The sequence below is a fragment of the Catharus ustulatus genome, chromosome 3 (assembly GCF_009819885.2).
Source record: "Catharus ustulatus isolate bCatUst1 chromosome 3, bCatUst1.pri.v2, whole genome shotgun sequence".
NCBI classification, from domain to species: domain Eukaryota; kingdom Metazoa; phylum Chordata; class Aves; order Passeriformes; family Turdidae; genus Catharus; species Catharus ustulatus.
The window spans coordinates 55,200,920-55,223,495 of NC_046223.1; the positions used below are offsets into that span (position 1 = coordinate 55,200,920).

At 43.8% G+C, this 22,576-nt stretch overlaps 1 protein-coding gene across 3 annotated transcripts in view; it reads right to left on the bottom strand.

The window, feature by feature from the left end:
• Nucleotides 1-2,573: 2,573 nt before the first annotated feature.
• The window catches only part of SYNJ2 (synaptojanin 2), a 67,394-nt gene continuing 47,391 nt past the window's right edge, over nucleotides 2,574-22,576 (bottom strand). For all 3 annotated transcript variants that reach the window (XM_033056786.2, XM_033056787.1, XM_033056788.1), the window contains 12 exons: nucleotides 20,919-21,077; nucleotides 20,557-20,713; nucleotides 18,541-18,658; nucleotides 16,542-16,760; nucleotides 15,219-15,297; nucleotides 13,713-13,881; nucleotides 13,166-13,315; nucleotides 9,241-9,375; nucleotides 7,752-7,864; nucleotides 6,957-7,065; nucleotides 5,464-5,666; nucleotides 2,574-3,711 (listed from right to left, as the gene is read on the bottom strand). In XM_033056786.2, coding sequence (XP_032912677.1) covers nucleotides 2,935-3,711; nucleotides 5,464-5,666; nucleotides 6,957-7,065; nucleotides 7,752-7,864; nucleotides 9,241-9,375; nucleotides 13,166-13,315; nucleotides 13,713-13,881; nucleotides 15,219-15,297; nucleotides 16,542-16,760; nucleotides 18,541-18,658; nucleotides 20,557-20,713; nucleotides 20,919-21,077 — 2,388 coding nt within the window. In that variant the 3' untranslated portion in view covers nucleotides 2,574-2,934. The remainder of the gene's footprint in view (nucleotides 3,712-5,463; nucleotides 5,667-6,956; nucleotides 7,066-7,751; nucleotides 7,865-9,240; nucleotides 9,376-13,165; nucleotides 13,316-13,712; nucleotides 13,882-15,218; nucleotides 15,298-16,541; nucleotides 16,761-18,540; nucleotides 18,659-20,556; nucleotides 20,714-20,918; nucleotides 21,078-22,576) is intronic.

Genomic DNA, 22,576 nt, shown 5'->3' on the forward strand with positions numbered 1-22,576 from the left:
TGGCGTAGCATTCACGTCTGCTTCCCATCAGGAATTGGATGCTTTTTTGCTTCCTGGTGTCTTTCTGTAAATTCTCAGGTCTCAAACTACTCTTCTAATCCCATCCAGTGACTCAGCTGAAGGTGTGCCAGGCAGGTTGTGTGTGAGTTGTCTGAGGAGATGATGTTTCATCTCATCTGCACTGTGGCAGATAGATGGGAAGGGAGGGCTAAAAGGGGTTGGTCTCTTTTGCCCTTGTTGTCCAGCAGTCTGGTGTAACTGTGTTGGTGTTTCAGTAGCAGCCACCAAGTATTCAATTGCTGTGACTTGTGCTTTCTGGCGCCACCTGGAGCGACTGGCTGGAAATGAGAAATTTTCCATCTGGTGAAAATGGCAATTCTGGATGAAAAGGGAAAAGCAAAAATGTTGTTTTTTGTCAAAGTGAAAATTCTAACCAATTATTTGGTTTGCTTTCTTTTTGTTTGTTTCAGTGGTAACCCCCCTAAAAAAGCTAAATCAGGCAGTTGCCTTACCAAGGAGAACCCCTTACCCCAAATGCAAATGCAGCAGAGCAACCAGGTGCCTACTGCAACTTGAAACTGCAATACTGCAGGCTCTGGGCAAGCTCACGTGGTGTCTTGCCAAGGCCTCTCACATTAAAGAAGCAGACACTTGCAGAGCTGTGTCTGGTAAATCATTCATACCTGGCTTCACACGGGCCATCAACAGTTTTTGCCAAGTGCTGGGTTCATGACCAGAAAAACATCATGGGATAACCATGGGATAACCACTCCCTACAGCCCACTATGTGTTCCTGAAGGCTGACAGCTGTCACTGAGGACAGTGATTTCCATTGATTATGTCCCAGTGAGGGTGGGCAGCAGAGCTGAGAACACAGCTGTGCTGTGGGTTCCCTGGTTGTGGACATCAGGTAATAAGGGGTCACGTTACTTGGCCTCTTTTCACATGGTAGGGCCTGGCTTAATCCCAAATTGAGAAGGAATGAATCACTGCCTCCTGCAGTCTGCGTTTTCCATAGTGATTTCCCAAACATGGAGCAAGTCTGGCTCTGCTTTGCTTCCTCTGACCATTGAAACTAAAACCAGGTCACAAGCTGGTCACAAGCTCCTGCCTCTGAGATAACACTTGGCTGGGATGTTGGGTACCGGTGTGGAAGGTAATTTATTGAGACAGGAAATTCTTCATTCTGTGTTGTAACCTTTTCAGCTGGACTGTCTGTCCCCTTCCCTTGATTTGCTGCAACTGAGCAGTATCTGCTGTCACTGATAGCATAAACCAGCGAACTGCCAGGATTCATCCTTCAGTGGGCAGCTTGCCACAGACACAGACTTAAGATAGAATGCTAAAGGCCACATCCGTCTCTTATTCAAGGAGAGTAATAAAGCAGATTTTATTTGACTTGTATAAATCCAGTTTAATTGGCTTTCCTGCTAACACTTTCATTAACATGTAAATTAGCTGTCCTAGAGCTGTTAATTATCTTTGCAGAAAATGTTGGATGTGATCATATACCGTACTCTTTCTTTTTTACTGCTAATGTTTTATACTGAGATGTGCCCATAAATATTCACTGTATTTTTTTTAAGAGGAGGACTAAGAGGCAAAGGCTTTGTGTCATCTTGTAGGGAAACTAGTATCTTATATTATTCACCAGCCTGCAACCATGTTAAACTGACACTCACACGAAAAGCTTAGCACTGGGCTTTATGGGCTTGGCCTTTGAAGGTTCTGGGGATGTTTTTAAAGTGTCTGGGAAATGAGAGTGCAGAGGAGGATGACAGGTGCTCAAAGGCAGCATTCTCTCTTACAGGACATCTTGTTTTCAGAATTTGGCAGTGGCAGAGAAACAGGTAGACATTGTGAGGAAGAAAATGGCTAAATTCCCAGTCTTCAGGAAGCTCAAAACAAGCCAATTAATTTTTGTATGGAAAAAGGAAAAAAAAAAACCTTCTTAACTATTAAAATACATCTTAACTTTTTTTTTTACATTTGTTGTTTTTTCAGTTTCACCACCTGCTTAAAAATTCTCCTTGCTTTAATAATGGGAAATCTTGATGCTTCTCTTAACAAATTACCATGACAAGTTGCAATCTGGTTATTAACTGCCTGCCTTGCACAAATGGCACCTATTGTGCGCATTTCTACTCCACAGGCAATGCAAAAAGGACCAGCTCATTCCTCATCTGCACTGTGGAAAGAAGACTGACATGACATTGGCTTATGAAGACATTGAGTGGGAACAGGGACACAACACTGAATTGCAAAACTGCTTTTAGCATAAGACATGCCTAAGCCAGTACCTGTGGCATCAGCTGGTCTCAACCATTCCCCGCATTTCCTCAGGATCTGCACAGACAATGCGCAAGCAGCCTGTAGCATTTCTTTGCAGTGAAACCGCATGTGGAAAACTACAGTTCTTTTTCAAAGTATGCTGTTGGACATGGGCTTGGGAACAAAAACCAGGGTGAGTTTTGGAAACTTGCAGCAGAGTTACCAGTGTTACAGCTGCTCTTATACCGGTGTACATTCTCCATCTGGATGTTCATTTCAGAATAATTGTGGCAGCCTAACTCTTTGAAGTAAGGATGCTTTATTTCAAACAGAAACTTATTTAGATGTACATTTCACAGGAAAATGCTTTTTTAAATGTATTTTTTTCCATACATTATTACATGTTCTTACCTATGATCTGTACCTGAAATGAAATAAAACATCTTAAGATGGATTAATAAAAAGAAATAACTTAGAATAAGGAAGTTTTTAAATGCAATGTTAGGTTGTAGGTACTCTGTATACTTCCCTCCAGGGGCCGTATCTTTAAACTGAAAATGAAATGTAGCATGGACAGATGATCTATTGCATTAAATTAAAAAAATTATTTTTTATTTTGCATCATAATTATGATTTCTTTTGGAACACTAAGGGGGCAAAATTTTACAACTCTAAATCAGTATTTGTTTTCATTAAGGTATTTTTGTTTTGTTCGAAGACAAGCAGTTTGTTAAACCCTTCTGCTACTGCACTGCTGTCTTCATCATCACTAAATGTAACCCAGTGACTGAAATCTTTTGGATTGGGGTTATTTAAATTTTCTGAAGTGTGTGCTGGAGAAGTAGTTGATGGTGCCTGTATGGAAAGAGGGAAGGAAGAATGCATGTCACGGTCCAGAAGATTAGTGTTCTCTGCAAGGGAGCTGGTATACAGTCGTTGTGGATGCTGGCCTGCTGGTGCAGAAGGGCCCTGGAGCTTTGCCATCAGTTCTGCAGCACCTGGTGCCAAGGGCTGAGTGGTGCTGGTTTCTGGGCCAGCAGAAGCTGTAGGACCCAAGTGAGCAGGGCCATGAGTCTGGGGGCAGGACCCAGGGTTGTTGTTGTTGGAGTTGAACAGTGACCCACTAAAAAGGGGGCTGTCACTGCTCTGGAGAACTTGGAGATGAAAAGCTGCAGGAGCCGACTTCTTCCTTCGTGGTGGCACCTTTGGGGCAAAGGGAGTGTTCTGGGGAGGCAGTACAATGGCCTCAGCTGTGCTTGCCGACAGAGGCTGCCTTTCACTGTTGCCCCTGCTCTCCTGTGGCTTCCCAGCTTGTGTTCTGGGTTTAGGGACTGGAGTGATCTTGGTTGGACTAAGAATAGCTCCAGCTTCTAGGGGCTCTAGCAAGCCAAAAGGAGACTGTGCTGTCTGTTGGTCAAATTGCTCTTCTGGAGCCATGGCCTGAGGAGGAAATGGAAGAAGAAATGTGAGAACAAAAAGGGACCTTAAACTCTGAGTCACTACTGGTGCAAGTATAATTGACAGCATTACTAAGAAAAGCTGACGGTCCTGGAAGGAAAAAAAAGCAGTACAAAGAGCAGGCTTGACAGCACAGTTCTCCACTCTATCTGCTGGGCTCTGGACTCATGCTTTGTGCCTTGCAGTCACTTTCAGAGAGCTGTGAAGGACCAGGACCCTACAGCCTGATCACTCACAGCTCTTTCTGATCATCTCCCTTTTCAGGTTAGGATTTTGCTCTGGGCCAAATTAACACAGGTCTGAGATGTTATTTATTTGTTACATCTCTCTGCTGACTAATATTACCTAAGCAAGATGGTACAGAGAGGCCCATGCCTTTAGGTGTAGCTTATTTGGATAGATGAGGTTGAAGGAGAATTAGCTTAAGCTAACCCAATAAATGCATTAAGGGCTCTGGCCTGTCTCTCTGATGCTGGCAACTGAAGATAAAAATAAGCTCTCAAAGTCCAGTCTAGCATACATCCAGCATTTAAAAGTATATAAATAACAAGCCCAGCTCAGTCTAGGAGAGCAAGGACTGCTTCAGATTTCTCATACTCTATGTGACTGAATGAAAGCATTTAAATTCTTTATTACTCTTGCACAGTATTAAAAGATAATGTACAGGCTTTTTCATGCGGGCAAAATATTTAGTCAGTATCTCATGCTGGACATATCCCTTGCCACTTCTTCCTATGTGCTATTAAGTTGCCTATGTTTGACTGTGATAGAGGGGGATTGGGTAGAGGTTTTCAAGTACACAACTCCTATCTGACCTCCCTCAGATGGAGGAAGGAGTGGCATTCTAGGGCAGAGTCAAACTGAAATAGATCTATTTGTGCAGAAGCTTTCACATAACTGATACCAAAATAGCAATCCCTCTCAGCACCTTTCAAGAGTGACCTGGGAATAGTAGCAACTTATACAAAACAAACTGTCCACTCCTTGGCATAGACTATGCTGTCTGGGTTGGGTTTTTTGGTGAATCTGCTAAGTAAAGACAGCAAAGACAGCAAAGTCCATTACAGAGAAGGGGTGAGTGCCTTCACCAAATGAAGGTAAGGCAGGAGCCCTAAAAATTTAGAGCAGAGCTTCCTTAGCAGAGATTCTGTCAAAGGAAGAACATAAAAGGTTATATTTGCCTTTCTCTTGTACTCAAATTGCTTTACAAATTAGATAATCATTTTAGCAGCTCTAGAAGTGAACTATTGTCTCCCTTGTAGAGACCTGACATATATTAAAACCTGAACACCTACAGCTTTGTATTTTGGGAATATGAACTCTTGAGTAGATTCCAGAATTCAAACTGAAAGGCTGAATCCCGTTACAATGTGTGCAAGAAAAGCAAGAAAGGACACAGGACACAGAACTGATGAAGAAGCTGCCTCAAATCTTTACAAAGCAGACCACTTACAGTCAAAAGTAGAGACTCTGATAAAGAACAAATGAGTCTTAAATCCCAAAAAGGTTTAGACAAACCAGAAGGAAAAAAGAGAATATAGTGACAAATACAAAAGCTGAATATGGCTCTCTTTCCAATCTTTCTTGCATTTTTATGCCTTGGTGACTGTAACACACAAAATTATTCCAGCACTGCTGCCATAACAGGACTTCCTGCAAAAAACAACTAGCCCACCCCTCCATCATTTACACTGTGTAATGAAAGCTGGATGCATTTTGCTGCAATTCTCTTACATTTTCCACCTTGACTCCGGTCCTTTGCAGGGGCACTGGCTTCTTTGGAGTTGGAACTTTGGGTGGTGGACGATGAGGCACAGGCACCGCTCCTGCCTGCGACCCTTGAAATGATGCTGACTTCGTGATGCTGGGAAGGGCCTCAGGTTTGGACGAAGTTTGGTTCCTGGTTGGAACAAGCTTTACTGCATCTTCCTGTACTCCTGAAAAGCAAAACCAAATATGGCATCCTGGCCTGAACAGAACATAGATTCAAGCTAATTTCTTTCGCAACTATGTTTCCCAAAATGTTCATGCCTATAGGGCCAACTCAGGCCAAGAAGGTAGGTTTTGGAACTAAGCACAAACCTTTGCAAACCTGTAACATCTGTAAGAGGCTGTTAGGGAGAAACTTCTCCATCTGAAATAATTTCATGCCAAACTAGCAGTGCTGTGCCACCATTTGGTCAAGTGGCAAAACACTGGCTGGGGGTTCAGGAGTACTGGGCTCAAGGTCTGAGCGTCCTTTTGCCGTTATCTAGAAAACCAACAATACCAACAATGCATCTTGTAGAGCACTTTGGAAAGAACTGTAAGTGATAACTGGTGGCACAGTACAAGGGACAGGAAGTAATGCTGACCAGACTAGTTTTCTTACCACACCAAGTGAATGTGAATTTCAAAATCAATGGAGAATAAATCTGATTTCAAAATGAAAAGAACAGCACTGAGGAACAAACATCAATATGTGTTTATGGTATTTTTAAATAAATGGGATTATTCCAGACTGTATTCATTCTACATAGAAATGAAAAAGGATAATTTTCTGCTAAACTGAGAGCCTTGCAAACTCAGGTAGCCATTTTCATTCATACAGCATCAGCAGAAAGACTGCATGCAACCCTGGGGGTACATTCACAGTACTTAAGCTAGTTTTGTGCTCTAACTTGCCCTTGCAAGAAGCTCTCTTCTCCAGGGACTACACAGAGAGCCTAAGCACAGAGTAGCCTTTTAGCTTAGCTATTCAAGCTGAAGTAGTGCAAGCTTTTATCTAGGTTACAGCTATACTTGCTGTCCAAATGTGAACAGAATCCAGGTTATTTCTCCTAGAGCTGCATTTGCTCTGTAGTTCTGCTTGGAATAGTGAGCATTCAGTAAATAGAGCAGCAAATATCCTTTATGCAAGTCTGAGCTAACACAGGCACCATCCGTTTAATAAAATCCCATCTTTGTATTTTAATTTTTCTCACTAAATCTGGGCATAAATAACCCAAGGTTCTTCTAGTAGCAGGTTCTACAAAAAACCATAAAATTTCAATCATCTTGCAAATATAAAATTTTAATCATCTTAATATTATCAGAACTGACATAAAATACTACATACAATTTTGCAAGAACGTGTTCAGGTGAAATTCTGAATAGGAATATGTGCATCTGGGCTATGGTGAGATGAATAAATCTACCGTTTTCTTTATTTAAAGATCTTTAGAAGTCAGTTAGAAAGCTGTGCTTACCTCCTTTGGCCTCCATAAGACATCTAATAGCTTCTTCTGCTTCCTCAGCTGTGGTTGTTTTGATCTGCTTGACATTGTAAGGTTTGCTTATTCCAGTCCGGACTTTGGGCTTTAAAAAATACAGAAGAATGAATCTTCTTGAGAGAACTGATTTTTCTTTTACCCTTCTAATTTTACAGCTAAGATCATACACCTGTAAAATTCTGTTCTTGCAAGTGATCTATAAATACTAAAGAAATGGGAATCTTTTAGCAAATTGTGCATCTTTGCTGCCAGCTGACAGAAGGCCAGTGCCTGTATGCCACAGCTAGTCCCTTAGCCATCTCTTGTTCAATGTATTAAGGGTCCTCATCCAGCAAGACAGGAGTGAGGAGGCATTTCCACATGCAGGTCTTGGTCTCCTCAGGGGACTAACAGCCTTGCTGGCAGTGGTCAAGACTTTTCCTGCATTCTGGGCACTATCACGGCCCAACAAAACAGAGGTGAGAAATTATGGTATCAAAAATTCAAGTTAGCATCTGTCAGAAAGCAGCAACAGTGCTCTGCTCTTACACCACTCACTCTCTCTCCCGCTCTTTGGCCTTCCTAACTCCTGTTAATTTATTAACCTTTTTCTGCTGCCTAACAGGGCCTACAGTTTAGTATTGCAGTACAAGAAGTTATCTTTGCATTTTCAGCTCAGACATGTGATGGACTTCCTTCCTTGTATGACAGGTGCATCCTGTACGTGATTCTCAGTGTGGAAGGGAGGGATCAGGACAATGCCAAGGGGCCATGCTGAGCAGCAGGACTCACTGGCTGCTGAGGGGCTCCGGGAAGCAGCTTTGCTGTTGCCAGGATGGAGCAGGTGGAATGGCTTCCTGGAGACAGGGAACCATCTGAGGGGGACTTTTTGCCTGATGTTCCAGCTGGAAGAGGAATAAAAAAAATGGCTTTTTACATTCAAGAGCTGATACAAAAATTTATCTACAATGGAGCAAAAACAATATGCATACCATCACTGTTTCATGAAGCAGTTTTGTAGTTAGTCTTTCTTTCATTTAATTAATTAGATGACCACAGTTGAGCATTAACATTGCATTCCAGACACAGAAATACAGATACCAGTACTGGCACTTCTGTGCAACAGACTCAAAAATGAATGAGAATAATCCTAAAGAGTCCATCTTCTATCAGGTGATCATCACAGAACTTCTAATTTAAGTCTAGAAAATGTACACAAAAAGAGAGGCTTTTGGGCTGCAAGGAAAACATGATGTATAGCTTGCCTAATATAGGAGGCAAATATGATTATGCTCATCTAGCAATCAGCTTTCATCCAGAAGTAGCCATGAAAACAGGAGCAGCACAGCTCTGGATGGCATCTCAGGGGAGCAGAGCTTAGGTAAAGAGCATAATTTCCATTTGTGCCTCACTGAAAATCATAATCCACTTTGCATTTCTTTCATAAACACAAGAATTGCTTGCCAAGAAGGAAAAGGCAAAAATTGTCCTGAATGAGTATTTTGCCAAAGATTGTTAAAATTCTGATTACAATTACAGTAATTTCATGACTATAAGGCGCACCGAATTAGAAGGCGCACTTCCGGGTGTCAGCAAATTTCCAAACTTTTGCCCATATATAAGGCGCATTTTTTTTTGTAGCAAGGATCTGCCACCGGCTCCCCCTGCACAGATGCTGGCTGAGGCCCCGCCCCAACCCAGCTGCTGCGGCACTGCAGCCCTGCTGCCCCTCCTCCACCCGGCTGCTGCAGCCCTGCCGGCTCCTCCCGCGGCTCGCGGCTCACACTTCCTTATTGGCAAATTTCCGAACTTTGCCCATATATAAGGCCCACTGGACTATAAGGCGCACTTCTGGGTTCGGGCCAAAATTTTAGTCAAAAGGGTGCACCTTATAGTTGTGAAATTACTGTAATTCAGAATCCAAAAAACTGCAAGAAAACACTCAGTGACTTTGTAAATCAGTGGCATAAATACCAATATCTTTATTGCCACAAAGTGGCTGCTCAACTTGCTAACCTGAGTGGTGAGCTAGTATGAAACATATGGGCTATTCTGTCCTTACTAAAGACAATTTTTTTGTGGAGTATCTGTCATCCTGAAGACAAACTTCTCCCCTTACTAATGGCAGTAATGCTCAGGCTGAAACAGGCTGGGAAGTAAGTACAAGTCCCTCGATAACCTGACATTTCAGAACAAGTTATTACTTTCTTTGTCACCTAGACATGGCAGGCAAAAACTGTTCAGCTGGGGCCCACACCACATTAAAGAAAGTTCACCTTACCAGGAGGGGGAGGCCTCTGTGGTGGCTGAAGTGGCCGAGGCCTGGTAGGAATGGACAGAGACCTGCTTGGAATCCGGCGCCGGCATTCCCCACCTCCGTCCAGCTCCCGCTTCAAATCGGCCAGGTCTGCATCATCTAGGGACATTTAAGAAAGTGTCTGTATTAGATACACACTGGGTAAGAGGCAACAGATCTGAGAGGTCAGGAGAGAGGTGATTATGAATGGCAAGCCTCAGCCAGGTCTCTCAGCAACATGACAGCTCTATTCACATTTTTTGCTCTCCCCCAATTCTGCCTGCTCCCACTGCAGGAAACATCTACCCTTTTGACAAATACTTCCTTCTCTCTCTCTCTCCTTTTCCACCATTTATTAGCTGTTTGCACCAACACAAAGAATTCCTGCATCTGATTCCAGGGTTACTAGGCACCTTGTTAGATTCTGAAATTTTCACAGCCAGACTTAGTGGCAGCCTGCTTCCACTCAAACTGTTATGGCTAGTCATGGTGAATTCCTTGCTTTCTATCCCAAACATAGGAATTCCATTTGAGGATTAGACACCTTTTCTTGCACAGGAGAACTGTTTTTATACCAGAGAAAAATCTGTCTGAATGGCTCAATCATCACATCTCTGCTTTCCAGCAACATCTCCTAACAGGTACAGTGGCCTCAGTCTGGTAGCTCTTAGCTGCACCTTAGATCACTAGCTAATTACTCAGTCTTTCATCTCCTCTAAGCCTTTCTGACAGCTGGAGAGGAGAGGAGTATGGGTTGCTTTATTCTCCCCCATCTGCTATAGTGAGGACTTGCATTTCAGTCCTCTCACCCTGCCATGGCTGCCCAGCTATGCAAGCCCAGATCCACTGGGCTTAGTTTTGTCTCAGTGTTTTGGAGAGATGGGGAAGGAATTATGCAGCAGCAGTCCCTTGCACTTCAGGCATTTGTAAACAAGTTCTTGTTTTTCGGAAAGCTGTTGTCTGCAGGGAATCACGAGCTGCCTCACAGCTTCCTGCTCCCACTCAGCAGCAGATGGCAGCCACAGAGACAGAGCCTGTGGTCTGCCCAGCCGCCCTCCCCATGCTCTCTGCATTTTCAGTACTTCTAAGCTACAGATATAGGCCCATCAGCAGGACCCAAGGACTCATGCAGGCACCTGGAGGCATGGTTTGAAGTTCTGGCAGTAAAACTGAACACAACAAAAGCCAGCCATTATCACTCAATTCTGTCCCTGAAAGGCTGCTTGCAGGGACATCAGTTTCATGAAGCTGTGCACTTCCCTGACCTCAGAAACACACATACACACTATTGTGCCTGTCACTGTTTTCCATCTGTGTCTACCACCAGCTACACAGTCATCATACCTTCAGTTAGGAGTTACTCAGGCACAATTGGAAGCTTATGGAGGAATCTGAAATTGCAGACACTTTAAGATTAATTGAATATATCATATTTTGGGTTATATGAGATCATGACCCCACCTTGACTTCCTTCAAACTATACTCCATAACCTCTATTTACTTTGTGATTTTTTTTTTTGTGGAGAAGAGTCAGTGTGGGTGACAAGACTCACCAATTCTCTGTGGCTTAATGAATCATCACACAGTAGGCCAGAGGTGCTTGGAGGGCAAGGCACCCTATAATACAAAGTGATTGACTTCACAGTATTTAATAATGACTGATTACTCCTTGACTCAGGGATAGGCTTTTGGGTCTGGCCACACTGAACCCAGACTCTGACTCAAGGTGGGCAAGAAAGCCATAAATCACTCTGTTTGGAAAATCTGTCTGTGTAAGTGTACAAATTTAATTTAATCTTTTTGAACTCTACTTATGACTCAACCTTTGAAGGTATTAAAAGTTTTCACTTTTATGTCAGAAGACGAAGCACTTCCGAGAGAGTGCAGAATGACAGCTACTGAATCACTTGCTGTCACAATGAAGTGTTTAATACATATTGCAGCCTGTCAATGCTTGGCCACTGAAGCATGTCCTGATCATATCCCATTGTAAGACCACAACTGGCTTGGCTAGTTCTTGCTGCAGTTTTGAACAGTTTTCTCCACACCTTTATCTGCTTTTTAGCAAGTCACTTCACAATAATGTGCAAATGAGCCAGGTAACCCAGGAAAAAGGTAATACAGTAATTTCACGACCATAAGGCACACCGGACTATAAGGCGCACCCCCCGGGAGCCGGCACATTTTGCAACTTTGTAGATCAGATAAGGCGCACCGGTCTATAAGGCGCACCGGGTTTTTTTTTGCAGCGAGGCTCCGCCCCCAGCTCCTCCCGCACGCTTGCTGGCCGAGGCCCCGCCTCAATCCGGCAGCCATTGGCTCCCGGGCCTGCCTGTACCCGGCAGGGCCGGGCTATGCCCACCGCCGCTCCGTGCAGCATCCCCAGGGCCCCGCTGTTCCGGGAGTTCCCTGGCGCTCCGGGTGACCCAATGCCGGCAGGCTTGCCCCGTGCCGCCGCTGCCCCGATTCCAGCTGCTTTCCCCCTCCCCGCGTGGCAGCCGCTCCGATTCTGGCGGCTTTCCCCCTCTCCGCATGGCGGCCGCCGTGCTTCCGGCGGTTTTCGCGCCCCCCCCCGCCGCGCGGCGGCCGCGGTGATTCCGGGGGCTTTCGCCCCCACCCCGCACGGCGGCCGCCGTGCTTCCGGGGGCTTTCGCCCCGCCCGCGCGGCGACCGCCGTGATTCCGGGGGCTTTCGCCCCCCCCGCGCGGCGGCCGCCGTGATTCCAAGGGCTTTCGCCCCCCCCGCGCGGCGGCCGCCGTGCTTCCGGGGGCTTTCGCCCCGCCCGCGTGGCGGCCGTCGTGCTTCCGGGGGCTTTCGCCCCGCCCGCGTGGCGGCCGTCGTGATTCCGGGGGCTTTCGCCCCGCCCGCGCAGCAGCCGATCCGATCCCTGCGGCTTTCGCCCCCCCCGCGCAGCAGCCGATCCGATCCCTGCGGCTTTCGCCCCCCCCGCGCAGCAGCCGATCCGATTCCTGCGGCTTTAACACCCCCCGCAAGGGAGCCGTCCCAATGTCGGCGGGTCCGCCCCGCGCGGGGGCGGCCCCGATGCCGGCGGGACGGCCCCGCGCGGGGGCGGCCCCGATGCCGGCGGGGAGGCCCCGATGCCGGTGGGTCTGCCCCGCGCGGGGGCGGCCCCGATGCCGGTGGGGAGGCCCCGAAGCCGGCGGGTCCGCCCTGCGCGGGGGTGGCCCCGAAGCCGGCGGGTCCGCCCCGTGCGGGGGCGGCCCCGATGCCGGCGGGACGGCCCCACGCGGGGGCGGCCCCGATGCCGGCGGGGAGGCCCCGCGCGGGGGCGGCCCCGATGCCGGCGGGGAGGCCCCGATGCCGGCGGGGAGGCCCCGCGCGGGCGAGGCCCCGATGCCGGCGGGCCCGCCCCGCGCGGGGGCGGCCCCGATGCCGGCGGGGAGGCCCCGATGCCGGCGGGACGGCCCCGCGCGGGGGAGGCCCCGATGCCGGCGGGTCTGCCCCGCGCGGGGGCGGCCCCGAAGCCGGCGGGTCCGCCCCGCGCGGGGGAGGCCCCGAAGCCGGCGGGCTCTCACTTCCGGGGTGGCAAATGTCGCAACTTTGTAGATCAGATAAGGCGCACCGGACTATAAGGCGCACTTCCGGTTTTGGGGGGAGATTTTAGTCAAAAGGGTGCGCCTTATAGTCGTGAAATTACTGTACATTTATGAAGAACCTAAAGAATATTTATATATATATATATATATTCTATGAACCTTGACTCCTTCAGAAATAAATCTAATGGGAACAAAGGAGAAACTTCAGGCAGGCCTCTGAAGTAATTTGAACACAACAAACTCCCAGATTACAGCTGACTGCTTTGCCACTGCTACTGTTCAAAGGACAGAGTTGAGCCCATCACAGAACAACAATCCTTTAGGTCTTTCCTTTAGGAAGGTGGATACTTTACCTCTATACAGGTGAGGGGTTTGTCCAGATTTGTTTGAAAGAGCTATGGATGTGCAGTATCCAGGGCGTTCCGACATATCTTCAGCTGTGTCTGCTACCAGGTGTTGACACAGGGCATCCTCTAAATAATCGTCTTCATCCTCTATGTCACCTGGATTAAAATATTAGATAACAAAGAATTAATGAGCAAGTTCACTCTCTGTCTCTCTACACTACCAATTAATTGATCTGTACTATCAGTTAATCTAATATATAGGCTGGGCAAGATTCTTCTGTAACCACCCCATGTTTCATTAGTGTGTTTCTACAGACAGCTGTACCATACATTGAATTTGCTAACATATAACACTAAATTGACAGGATGATCTAAGTAACAGTTCTATGCCCAGGCACAGAGTCAGGTCATGGCTTTGATTACAGTTGTCTTTTTAAGAAGTGTGGCTTTGTTACAAATTAAGGTGCCACTGACACTCATACTGTACTTTCTCTGTGCAACCAAAGTCAGCAAAACAATTTCTCACTACTTAGCTTAGAAACATGTTGCTTACCTTCTGACTCATAGTCCAAACTTGAAAAGTCAAAATTTTCCTCCAGAAGATGGGAGTTTGCCGTGGGGGACATGGGGACAAAGCTGTCTCGTTTTCGTGCAATTTCCTCCTGAAGGCCCTTTAGCCAGTCCTTAGTTTTAGGCTGGATCTTTACTGTTCTGCCTCTAACCTAAGCACAGAAAGAATTGTTTCCCTTTGCCAAACACCTTCACAAAATCAGAATGCTCGAACAGAATAAGTAAGTGCTGCCAGCCTGTTCACAATCACACAGATCACAGATTCTGAGTTGGAAGAGACCCAGAAGGATCATCAAGTCCAACTATTAATGGAATGGCCCAAGAAGGCATTAAACCCAGGACCCCAATGTTAGCACCATGCTCTGACCAAGCTGTACAACTGCTTCAGAAACTGATGTGACTAAAACTTCACTTCAGAATCTAAACAGAAAGGAAACACTCTTCTTACCCCCTAACAAAGTTTTCAGACGGCAACAATATTCCTGAAAGAAAATGAACTTCACAACTCAAAAGCACTGCTGCTGCATTTGGGAAATACTGGAGAAATATCGTCAAAACAACACTGGAATAGCAATATTGGCATGGGAGGGTGCCATTTTTGAGTCAGTAGCTTTAAAACACACAAGAGTTTTGTACTGCTGCCACCTCTAAGGAGACTCTGACCAGAAAATATCATCTATGATGTATATGGAAGGTATATTTTCAAACAGATTAGGACTTCAGCTGCTTATGTGTGTTGCTCTACGACATTTGGGGGAAACACAGACAAGCCAGCAGCTTTGACAGGAAAATCAGTTTGAAAAGTTCCCAACTCAGATTCCCAGCACCTTCACATACTGTGTGCATACAACTGTGTTTCAATCTGTGCTATAAATTACATCAATAGCAGCAGCCAAATTAGAAGATAAAGTTGCAAATACGAAAGAAGAATGAGAGTTAAATCCATTACTTAAGTATTATGTTTACAGGACAGCCCCACAAACAGCTTTTTCAACAGGGGATTGAAGATTAGTAGAGTATGTGTGTGGGAAGGAAAAGCAGGGGATGGGAAGGTGAACACCTACTGCTAATGCTGGATTTGCCATGGAAGCAAATGAATCATGTTACAGCTCAGCAGAAGGAGCCTATTTGATACACTGGAGAAACAAAAATTCTCCAAACCATAATCATGAGGATGCTTTGGCAATAGTACAGTCACAGAGAATGTCAGAACTGCTTCAAGTAGACACAATCACGAACAAGTCCATGTGTTCTGCAGTGGTGTCAGAGGCCAGATCCTAAGCACTGCTTGGGATCCATGAAAAGTCACCTCATGCCATCCTGAAACTAAAATACTGCATTAATAGCCTCAGCAGATGTGGGACTTCATGAGCACTTTCTTTGAAATAATGCTACTTGATTTAGGTAGAAACTCAAGTACTTCATTCTAAGCAACCACTTTTGAGAAATTTGTTATGAAATTATTATGATAGGTTTAAGAAAGTCTTACTTTGGCACCATCTATATCCATAACACGAAGAGCTGATTTGCTGTCTGCAAATGTCACCAGCATTTGACCACCACAGATCCTAGTGAAAAAAAGGCAGAGGAGAAAAACCATTTTATTTCGCCATTGAATAAAACTCTTTGAAGGCTAGCATGATTGAAAACTACCATATAGATCTATATACAGGATACATGTCCCGTGCTATGCATTTGGTTTTAGTTGTATTTTCCTTCACAGTTCCACTTTTTGAGGAGGAGCAGATGATCTATGAATCCCAGCTGGGCTCCTCTTCAATCCTCCCTTGTGTGACCCCAGCACCCTGCCCTTTTCTGGATCACCCCTGGAACAGCAGGACAAACATCTCAGTTGCTGTTGACATGATACCCAGTCCAATATCTACACTCCCTCTGGACTAACTTCCGTGGCTCTGCATATCCTTCCCCTCAGAGGACATGGGATGTTCCCAAAGAGTAGTATTCCAGCAGGATTTATAGCAATTAAAAACAAAAAACCCCCAAAAACTATCCACCAAAACATGTTCTTTTGTTGCTCCTTTTTTCACAAGCAAGGTGGTGCTGTTTTGCCTGCACAGCTGCTTTTGAACCCTCAGCCTGTATTAGTACTTTATAAAACTATACAACAACAGGTCATCAGCTTTCTCCACTAATAAATGAATCAAATAAACATGAACAAGTTTTTGTCAGTGTTTCCCAGAGGTCAACTGTTAGGTCTTTTGCCTGTATTTCTCCAAACAGAAGTCTCACAGCTGTGCTGGAGCCCTGTAAAGAATCAATCAGAATGAAATTAAACTGCTCTGACAGAAGGTATCACACTCTCCCTCTCAAACCCAGTGGGTGATAGCTCTGTGAGAAGCTGTACTGTTAACAAACAAGCAAAATGACCCCCAACAGGAAGGAGAGTCAGCCAGGAAATCCTGCCAAGTGTGAAAGAGTGGTGGAAGAGAGCAGACCCCCCCAGAGGAGTTGAAGCAGGGCCAGAGGATCCACCAGAAGCAGCAGTGTTTGGAAGTGAGGCCTGAATCTAAAGATGATGATTTACATCAAAGTCTCTGCTTTATGGTGTTGTACTGAATAAAATTCCCTTCTACTCAGACAAGAGAGCTGTTGGATTATTTCTTTAAAAGGTTGCTGAAAGGTATAAGATATTCAAAACACTTACATTCAATTTTGTAATGAAGAATTGAAAGTGCAGTAAAGGAGTTCTACATACTTCCCTCCAATACAAAGTTAACTCTGTCAGGACAAAAGGGATGTTCTAGTCTGTGGTTTTTAATAGATGCCATGCCATTTCAGATCCCAAACTCACCTGACCAGAACAACAGTGCCATAATCCTCAAACATCTGCATAAGCTCTGTACGCAAGTCTTCAGGAAATTCATTTTTCTCTTCAGGTGTTGGTGATAACAGATTTACCACTACTGTGGCATCCAGTGGACCCTGGAAAGATGACACTTCTCGGAAAACACTGTCACGTGCCGCTTCATTAACTTCCTGAACCTCCACTTCTACAATAGCTAACACTGGCCTACATAAAGCAAAGGAAAAAAAATGTAAAAATAAGAAGTGCTTACATAAAATTAAAATCTATATAAAGAAGGAGAACAAATAAGCTTCATTTTTTTCTGCAGTGGTCAACATCATGCCTTGAACACTATTAATTATATTTCCCAGTCCTGCATTAGCTGAATGTAACAGTGAAGACGCATCATAAGTGAGTTGAAATAACAATTGTATGCAGCACTTATGGTAAACCTACAGACCAAAAATATCAGGACACTTCTCTATTATCAAACAGCTGTGGCCCCAAATACCTATAAATCAGGATGGAAATATATTATTTTCTGTTAGGCAAGGACACATCTTCTTCCAAAAACTAAGGACAGGGTATTCTAGATGTATAACATCATCATGTAGCAAGTATGTGCCAATCCATTACACTATAAGCACCAACATTGCAAACTTACTTCTTGAGCCATTTCTTACAAATTACTTCTTTGTGTGTTAGATCTGAATAAAATTGAGAGAGCTGTTTGAAAGAGGAGAACTCGTCTCATCTCAGTGGGTGTAATCCACATTCTCAGATTTTCACCTGCACATACACGCAGAGCAGTGACTGGGATGGCTGCTCTTACAACTGTGTCAAAATTGCTGCTGTCTACTGACAATAGACCTGGCTCTTGAATACATTACCAACATTACCAGAACATACGAAAGTAGCAATAGTAGGGCTAGAAAGGGATAATAAAGGGGGAAAATGTATAGGAAGCATGAACTATTTCCATAAGCATTGTGAATCATAATCCATTTCTATATGTCACAAACATACAGCTGTGCCCTTTTTCTAGCACAAACCTTTGGAAAGCAAACCTGCTGACTGTAATTAAGAACTAGCTTTTGGAATCAAATTTGCTGAAATAGAAAACCGCATATAACAGTCATGTTTCACAGATTGCATCCTCAGGGTCCTACATAATGACAGCAGCAGCTCCACTGTGCTTTGCAGAACACAGCAATGTCAGAGCCTTGACACAGAGAAATCGATTGCAAGAGGTATGTTCTTCCATTGCTAGAGGAGTACAGAACAGTCCTGGCATGCAAGACCACCAGAAGTACATTGACAGCTACTGGGGCTAATTTTGTAGCATTTCCACAAAGCATGCAAGGGGTGAGACAAATACTCTGAATGTAAGGGACCCTTCAAAATGTATTTATTACAGATTTCGTTTCTCAGAAGTGAAGCAGAGAACAAGTTTATCAAAGACAGGTCATTCATATCCTTAAAGGTAAGTTAATAATATAGACCAACCAGAAGCACCAGCCTTTGACTTTTCTACCTTCTCCCATTTCCATTTTTAAAGGAGGAACAGAAGCCCCACACTAGAGTACTGTGAAGAGGCCAAACTTGTCCCTGTGTGGCTTGGCTTACACCTCTTCAGGGCACACAGTCCCAACCTCCTCTTCTCCTGCAGCAAGCTGAGTGGAAATCCATTAGAGCAGCTCCCTTAGGTATTGGAGCTTTTCCAAAACCAAACAACAAAAAGCTCTGTTTTCTATACCTCTTGCTGCAACTTATCCAATCCTTGCTGCAATCACTGTGCAGGAAAAATAAACACATGACTGTAGGTATTTGCCACTCTGGTATAAAACTCACCATGAGAGGAAAAAATCTATCAAGCAGATACTGAACATAGAAAAAGGGTGTAGTTCCTGTTTTAATCAGACTTGGTCACTCACTCTGAAGGTCTAATTCAGCATGACACGTTTTAACCTGGCACATTTTAACCTCTCTCTGATTGTTTAGTTACCTGTGATCAGATGCTTGCAGCTCTGCTCTCCCATAGTACATCAAAGCTCCAGGGGTCCAAGTGTGCTTGACTTTAGTATCAGCACTCAGATCACTGTCTAGAAGATTGATCTCTCCAGCTGTGCAACACAAAATATTATTTAAAACTCACTCAAGTCTAGTTTTACTAACAGTTAAACATTATTTTACTATGAAGTTATCTACAGACCCTAGTAGTGGGAGGTGGGGATTTTTTTGTTCTTATATATGTATCATCCAAAGAAGAGCTCATATCCTATGAGATCTACAAATTAGGGACTAGAAAGGAAAAAAAAAGAAAAAGGACTGGGAGTGCAAGTAAGACAGCTGATCAGTAGAGTAATACACCTGCAAAACTGTTGACCTGAATGTCACCCAATTAATTATCTGTACAACATGGGTTGATAAGAGTCAAATTAGTATTTTACCTCCTACCTCAACACTGAGGATAAAACCAGACACTGTACTTGGAAATTATTTTGCAAATGTGAATATTAGACAGGAATTGGAGAAATAATAAAAGAGATAGCAGAAACCAAACCCCTGCAGATCCAACGTCCAAATAATTCCATTAAGCCCATTAAGGTGACAAAAAGTGCTCCAGACATTATGCTAGAGTGAGGTACTCTACTGTTGCTAGTAACAAGGAAGTTTTTAGGTCACTTATTTTAATAAATGAATAACTCTGTCCCTCTTTTCTGTGAAGCTGAAAATGAGTTAACATGGAATATGGCATTCCTTCCTAGTCACTCACACTGAGGCTACACTTTCTTCTTGTAAAGCGAGCAGTCATTTAACCTATAACAGCAATAAGAATAACAATGAGAGCTGAGAGGCAGAAGAGCCTTGCCACCAGCAGTAAGGGCGAGGAACACTGGCAGCAATCTAAGAAAGTTTTGCAGGGATGAGAAGGTACCAGTCGGTTCTGGACCCAAACTCTTGCAGACCAGCTAGTCAGGTCCTATGTGCTGTATGTACTCCAGCTGTAAAGTTACCCAGGGGCAAGTTTTGCCATGCAAAATAAGGAATATGCATTACAAATGCTGAAGGGTGTTCTTTCTCCTAAAATGGAAACAGTCAGCACAAAAGGGGTGTTTTAACTGCCCTATTATGTTTCATACAGCTTTTTTTTTTCCTGGACTGCATCTCTATAAATGGTTTAAGCTCCTCATCTTACTTTGTTTTTCATTCCTTAGATAAGAGTGATTAACTGTATCATGATGACATATACTCTCTCATTGCCCTAGTTTTGCTTTGCAGTTTTTACACTTAATGTAGTCATGGTATGACTTAGATTCAAAGCTGAAATTTCCACGCATGTGAAAAACCACATCTGCAGGCACAGACCAAATTAATTCTCCAGCAATTACACTCTTAATATGAATTTATTCAAATTTTAGAAACACTGGGGGATAGATGTTCCTGTAGACTGAGAGAATGATTATGAAAACTATCCCTGGATATGCAAAGAAATATTTTTTATTTCTTAACTGTAACTTTTGAATAACGAGTGAAAACAGCCTTTCTGTTGCATTGGCCACTCATTAATTCAACGTACTTTATAAGCACTAATTAATGAAATCTCCCTCAATTCTATAAATGAGCAGAAATATTCCTAAGAATTATCACTACAGAAGAAAATTACTGAAAACTGTTTCTACATCTACTGAGAACAGCAGTTTTAACAATCTAGCCATTATAACACAGGAACTTTACGTGGACTAATGATTCTGTTGAAAAACAACAGAATTACTTCTGTATTAGTACAGCTGGGCTGCTTTCAGTTCCTCAGTGAGCTCCCAGCACCTTCTCAATCTGTAGCATGAAGCCTTTGTTCACACACACAAGAAGAAAGGGCCTTCTCTATCTCTGACACATAATCCAGTGAAGCTGAAAGAACATATGCTTGAATAAAGCACCACTCACTCGATTAAATCCCCTTAAGTGGGTTCTACATGAATTCTAAAACAACTTACAGATAAAGAAGGATCCTACGCACCTGTTTTTTCGAAGGGCAGTTTCTTTCTCCACCAAAGCACTCTGTCAGTCCATGCTGGGGTTCTGCACTTATCACTTGTATCATAAGCCTCCGAGCCAACATCATATTTATATGTTGGTCCAAAATTAATAGTCCCTTCATGGAAGTCTTTAAAAATCTAATTGAACAAAGAACATCTCTTTAAGTTACAGATGAGAAAGGTGACATATCAACTTCCTCACAATGATCTGATTTTTAAACCAATTGCTGCATTCGAGTGCTACAAACAAGGGTCTGAAAACACAACTTCTTCATTCTCTCAAGGAACAAGAAAGACACGGCCAACATGCAGTTATTTAAGAAAATAAGACACACTGCCTTACTTTTCCACTGGATTTTTGCTTCTGTAGTTGATCAAATTCCAAAAGTGTCTTCCAATCTTGACGTTTGAGAAAATAAAAGACTTCTTCATACGTTAGATCAATGCGATAGTTAAAATCGCCACACCAGAAGACATAGTCATGGGAGAACATGTTCTGGCCCTAGTTGTGAGGTACAGAATGCTGTTAATGTTAAATCACATTCATAAAAACACCTTTAAAATGCTCTGAAATGTAGTACTCGGTCTCTCTGAATTACTCAATACTGGAACCTACTCATCACAATTTATATATCAAAATTCATTCTGTGCTAAAATAGAATGGCTCCTTCACTGTCTTTGGCAACACACAGAGCTGAATTTTGCAAACAAGAATGTCAGACTCTGACCCCTCTTTTCTGAAGGTATGTGTAAGCTGGAACCTAGCTTTATATTCCCAGTTTGTCTGTCATGAATATTCAAAATGTATGTTTGTTTCCTTAACACATTTCACATGCATATATTTGCATATTCTAAATATAACACAAAATGTGCTTCTGGTACCAAGGCAAATTTAGCAACAAGCTCCTGAGTAAGAAGAAGCTCCAAATTCGATCTTATGTGCACGTCACAGCTTTGTAAGGGTATTGAAATCAAACGTCAATGAAAATTCACGCCAGTTCTAAATTTAGCATCCTATCCTCTAACCAGTCAATTTTTTCCCTTCCCATTTCAGCTATAAACCTCTAAACCCCAGAGATTCATAAGGGAAACGTTCCAGACTGTGGCAGTCACAGCACTAGAGGGCACTCTTTATATGTATTAGACACACAAGGTACCTTTAGCTGTTTTAAGTGTCAAGGACATCAAACAGTTAACGAGGTATTAGAAGGAAAAACTATCATAAGTACAACTTTATGACCATTTGGAACACATCTTCTTCGCAGGACGTCCAGTCTGTCAGTATTAGCTCCTACATAAACCAACTGATTGATATGCTGCCCGTGCCAAGCCTCTAAACATTACAAACAACAGGAAGGTAAAATTTTATGCTTTGCAACCTAAATGCCATTTTCTGCTGAAATACACAAACTGGTCCAATCCCTTCCTGGCTTAGGGCCTCTCCAGAGAGGTCCAAGAAAGAAGGTATTGTGGAAATTAAAGCAACCAACATTAAGGGAAGCAAAGGAGCCCCTACTGGCCTGAGAAGACAAGTTGGAATTAAAACACTAGGGTGATTGATTTTACACAATTCAGGGGAAAGTTATTCATGCAGACCAGTGATGCCTACTTGCCATGCCCTGAGAGAAGCCAGCAGTTCCTGGAGAGTGACACATTCACGAGGACAAAACAAAGGGAACAGAGGGTACCATGTCAGTGCCCAAGAACTGATCTATCATACCCTACCAGAAGCAGCTAAGGCACTGCTGCACTGAATGGTATGGATGGTCTTTCAGGAATTCTCACTAAGTAGAGCCAGCAAGAGCTATCAATATCATGCTCTCCAGTTCTAACACCAGTGATCTAGACATTAACTGCACAATGCCAAGGACTTTTCAAGCACTGGAGCAACTCTATTTTTTGAAAGGATTAGTACTTTTGTAAAGAAAGTGCTATATTGGGTGGTATCTAGTCTTCTGTGAAACATGCTTCCCTACTATTTATTTATTTATTTATTTATTT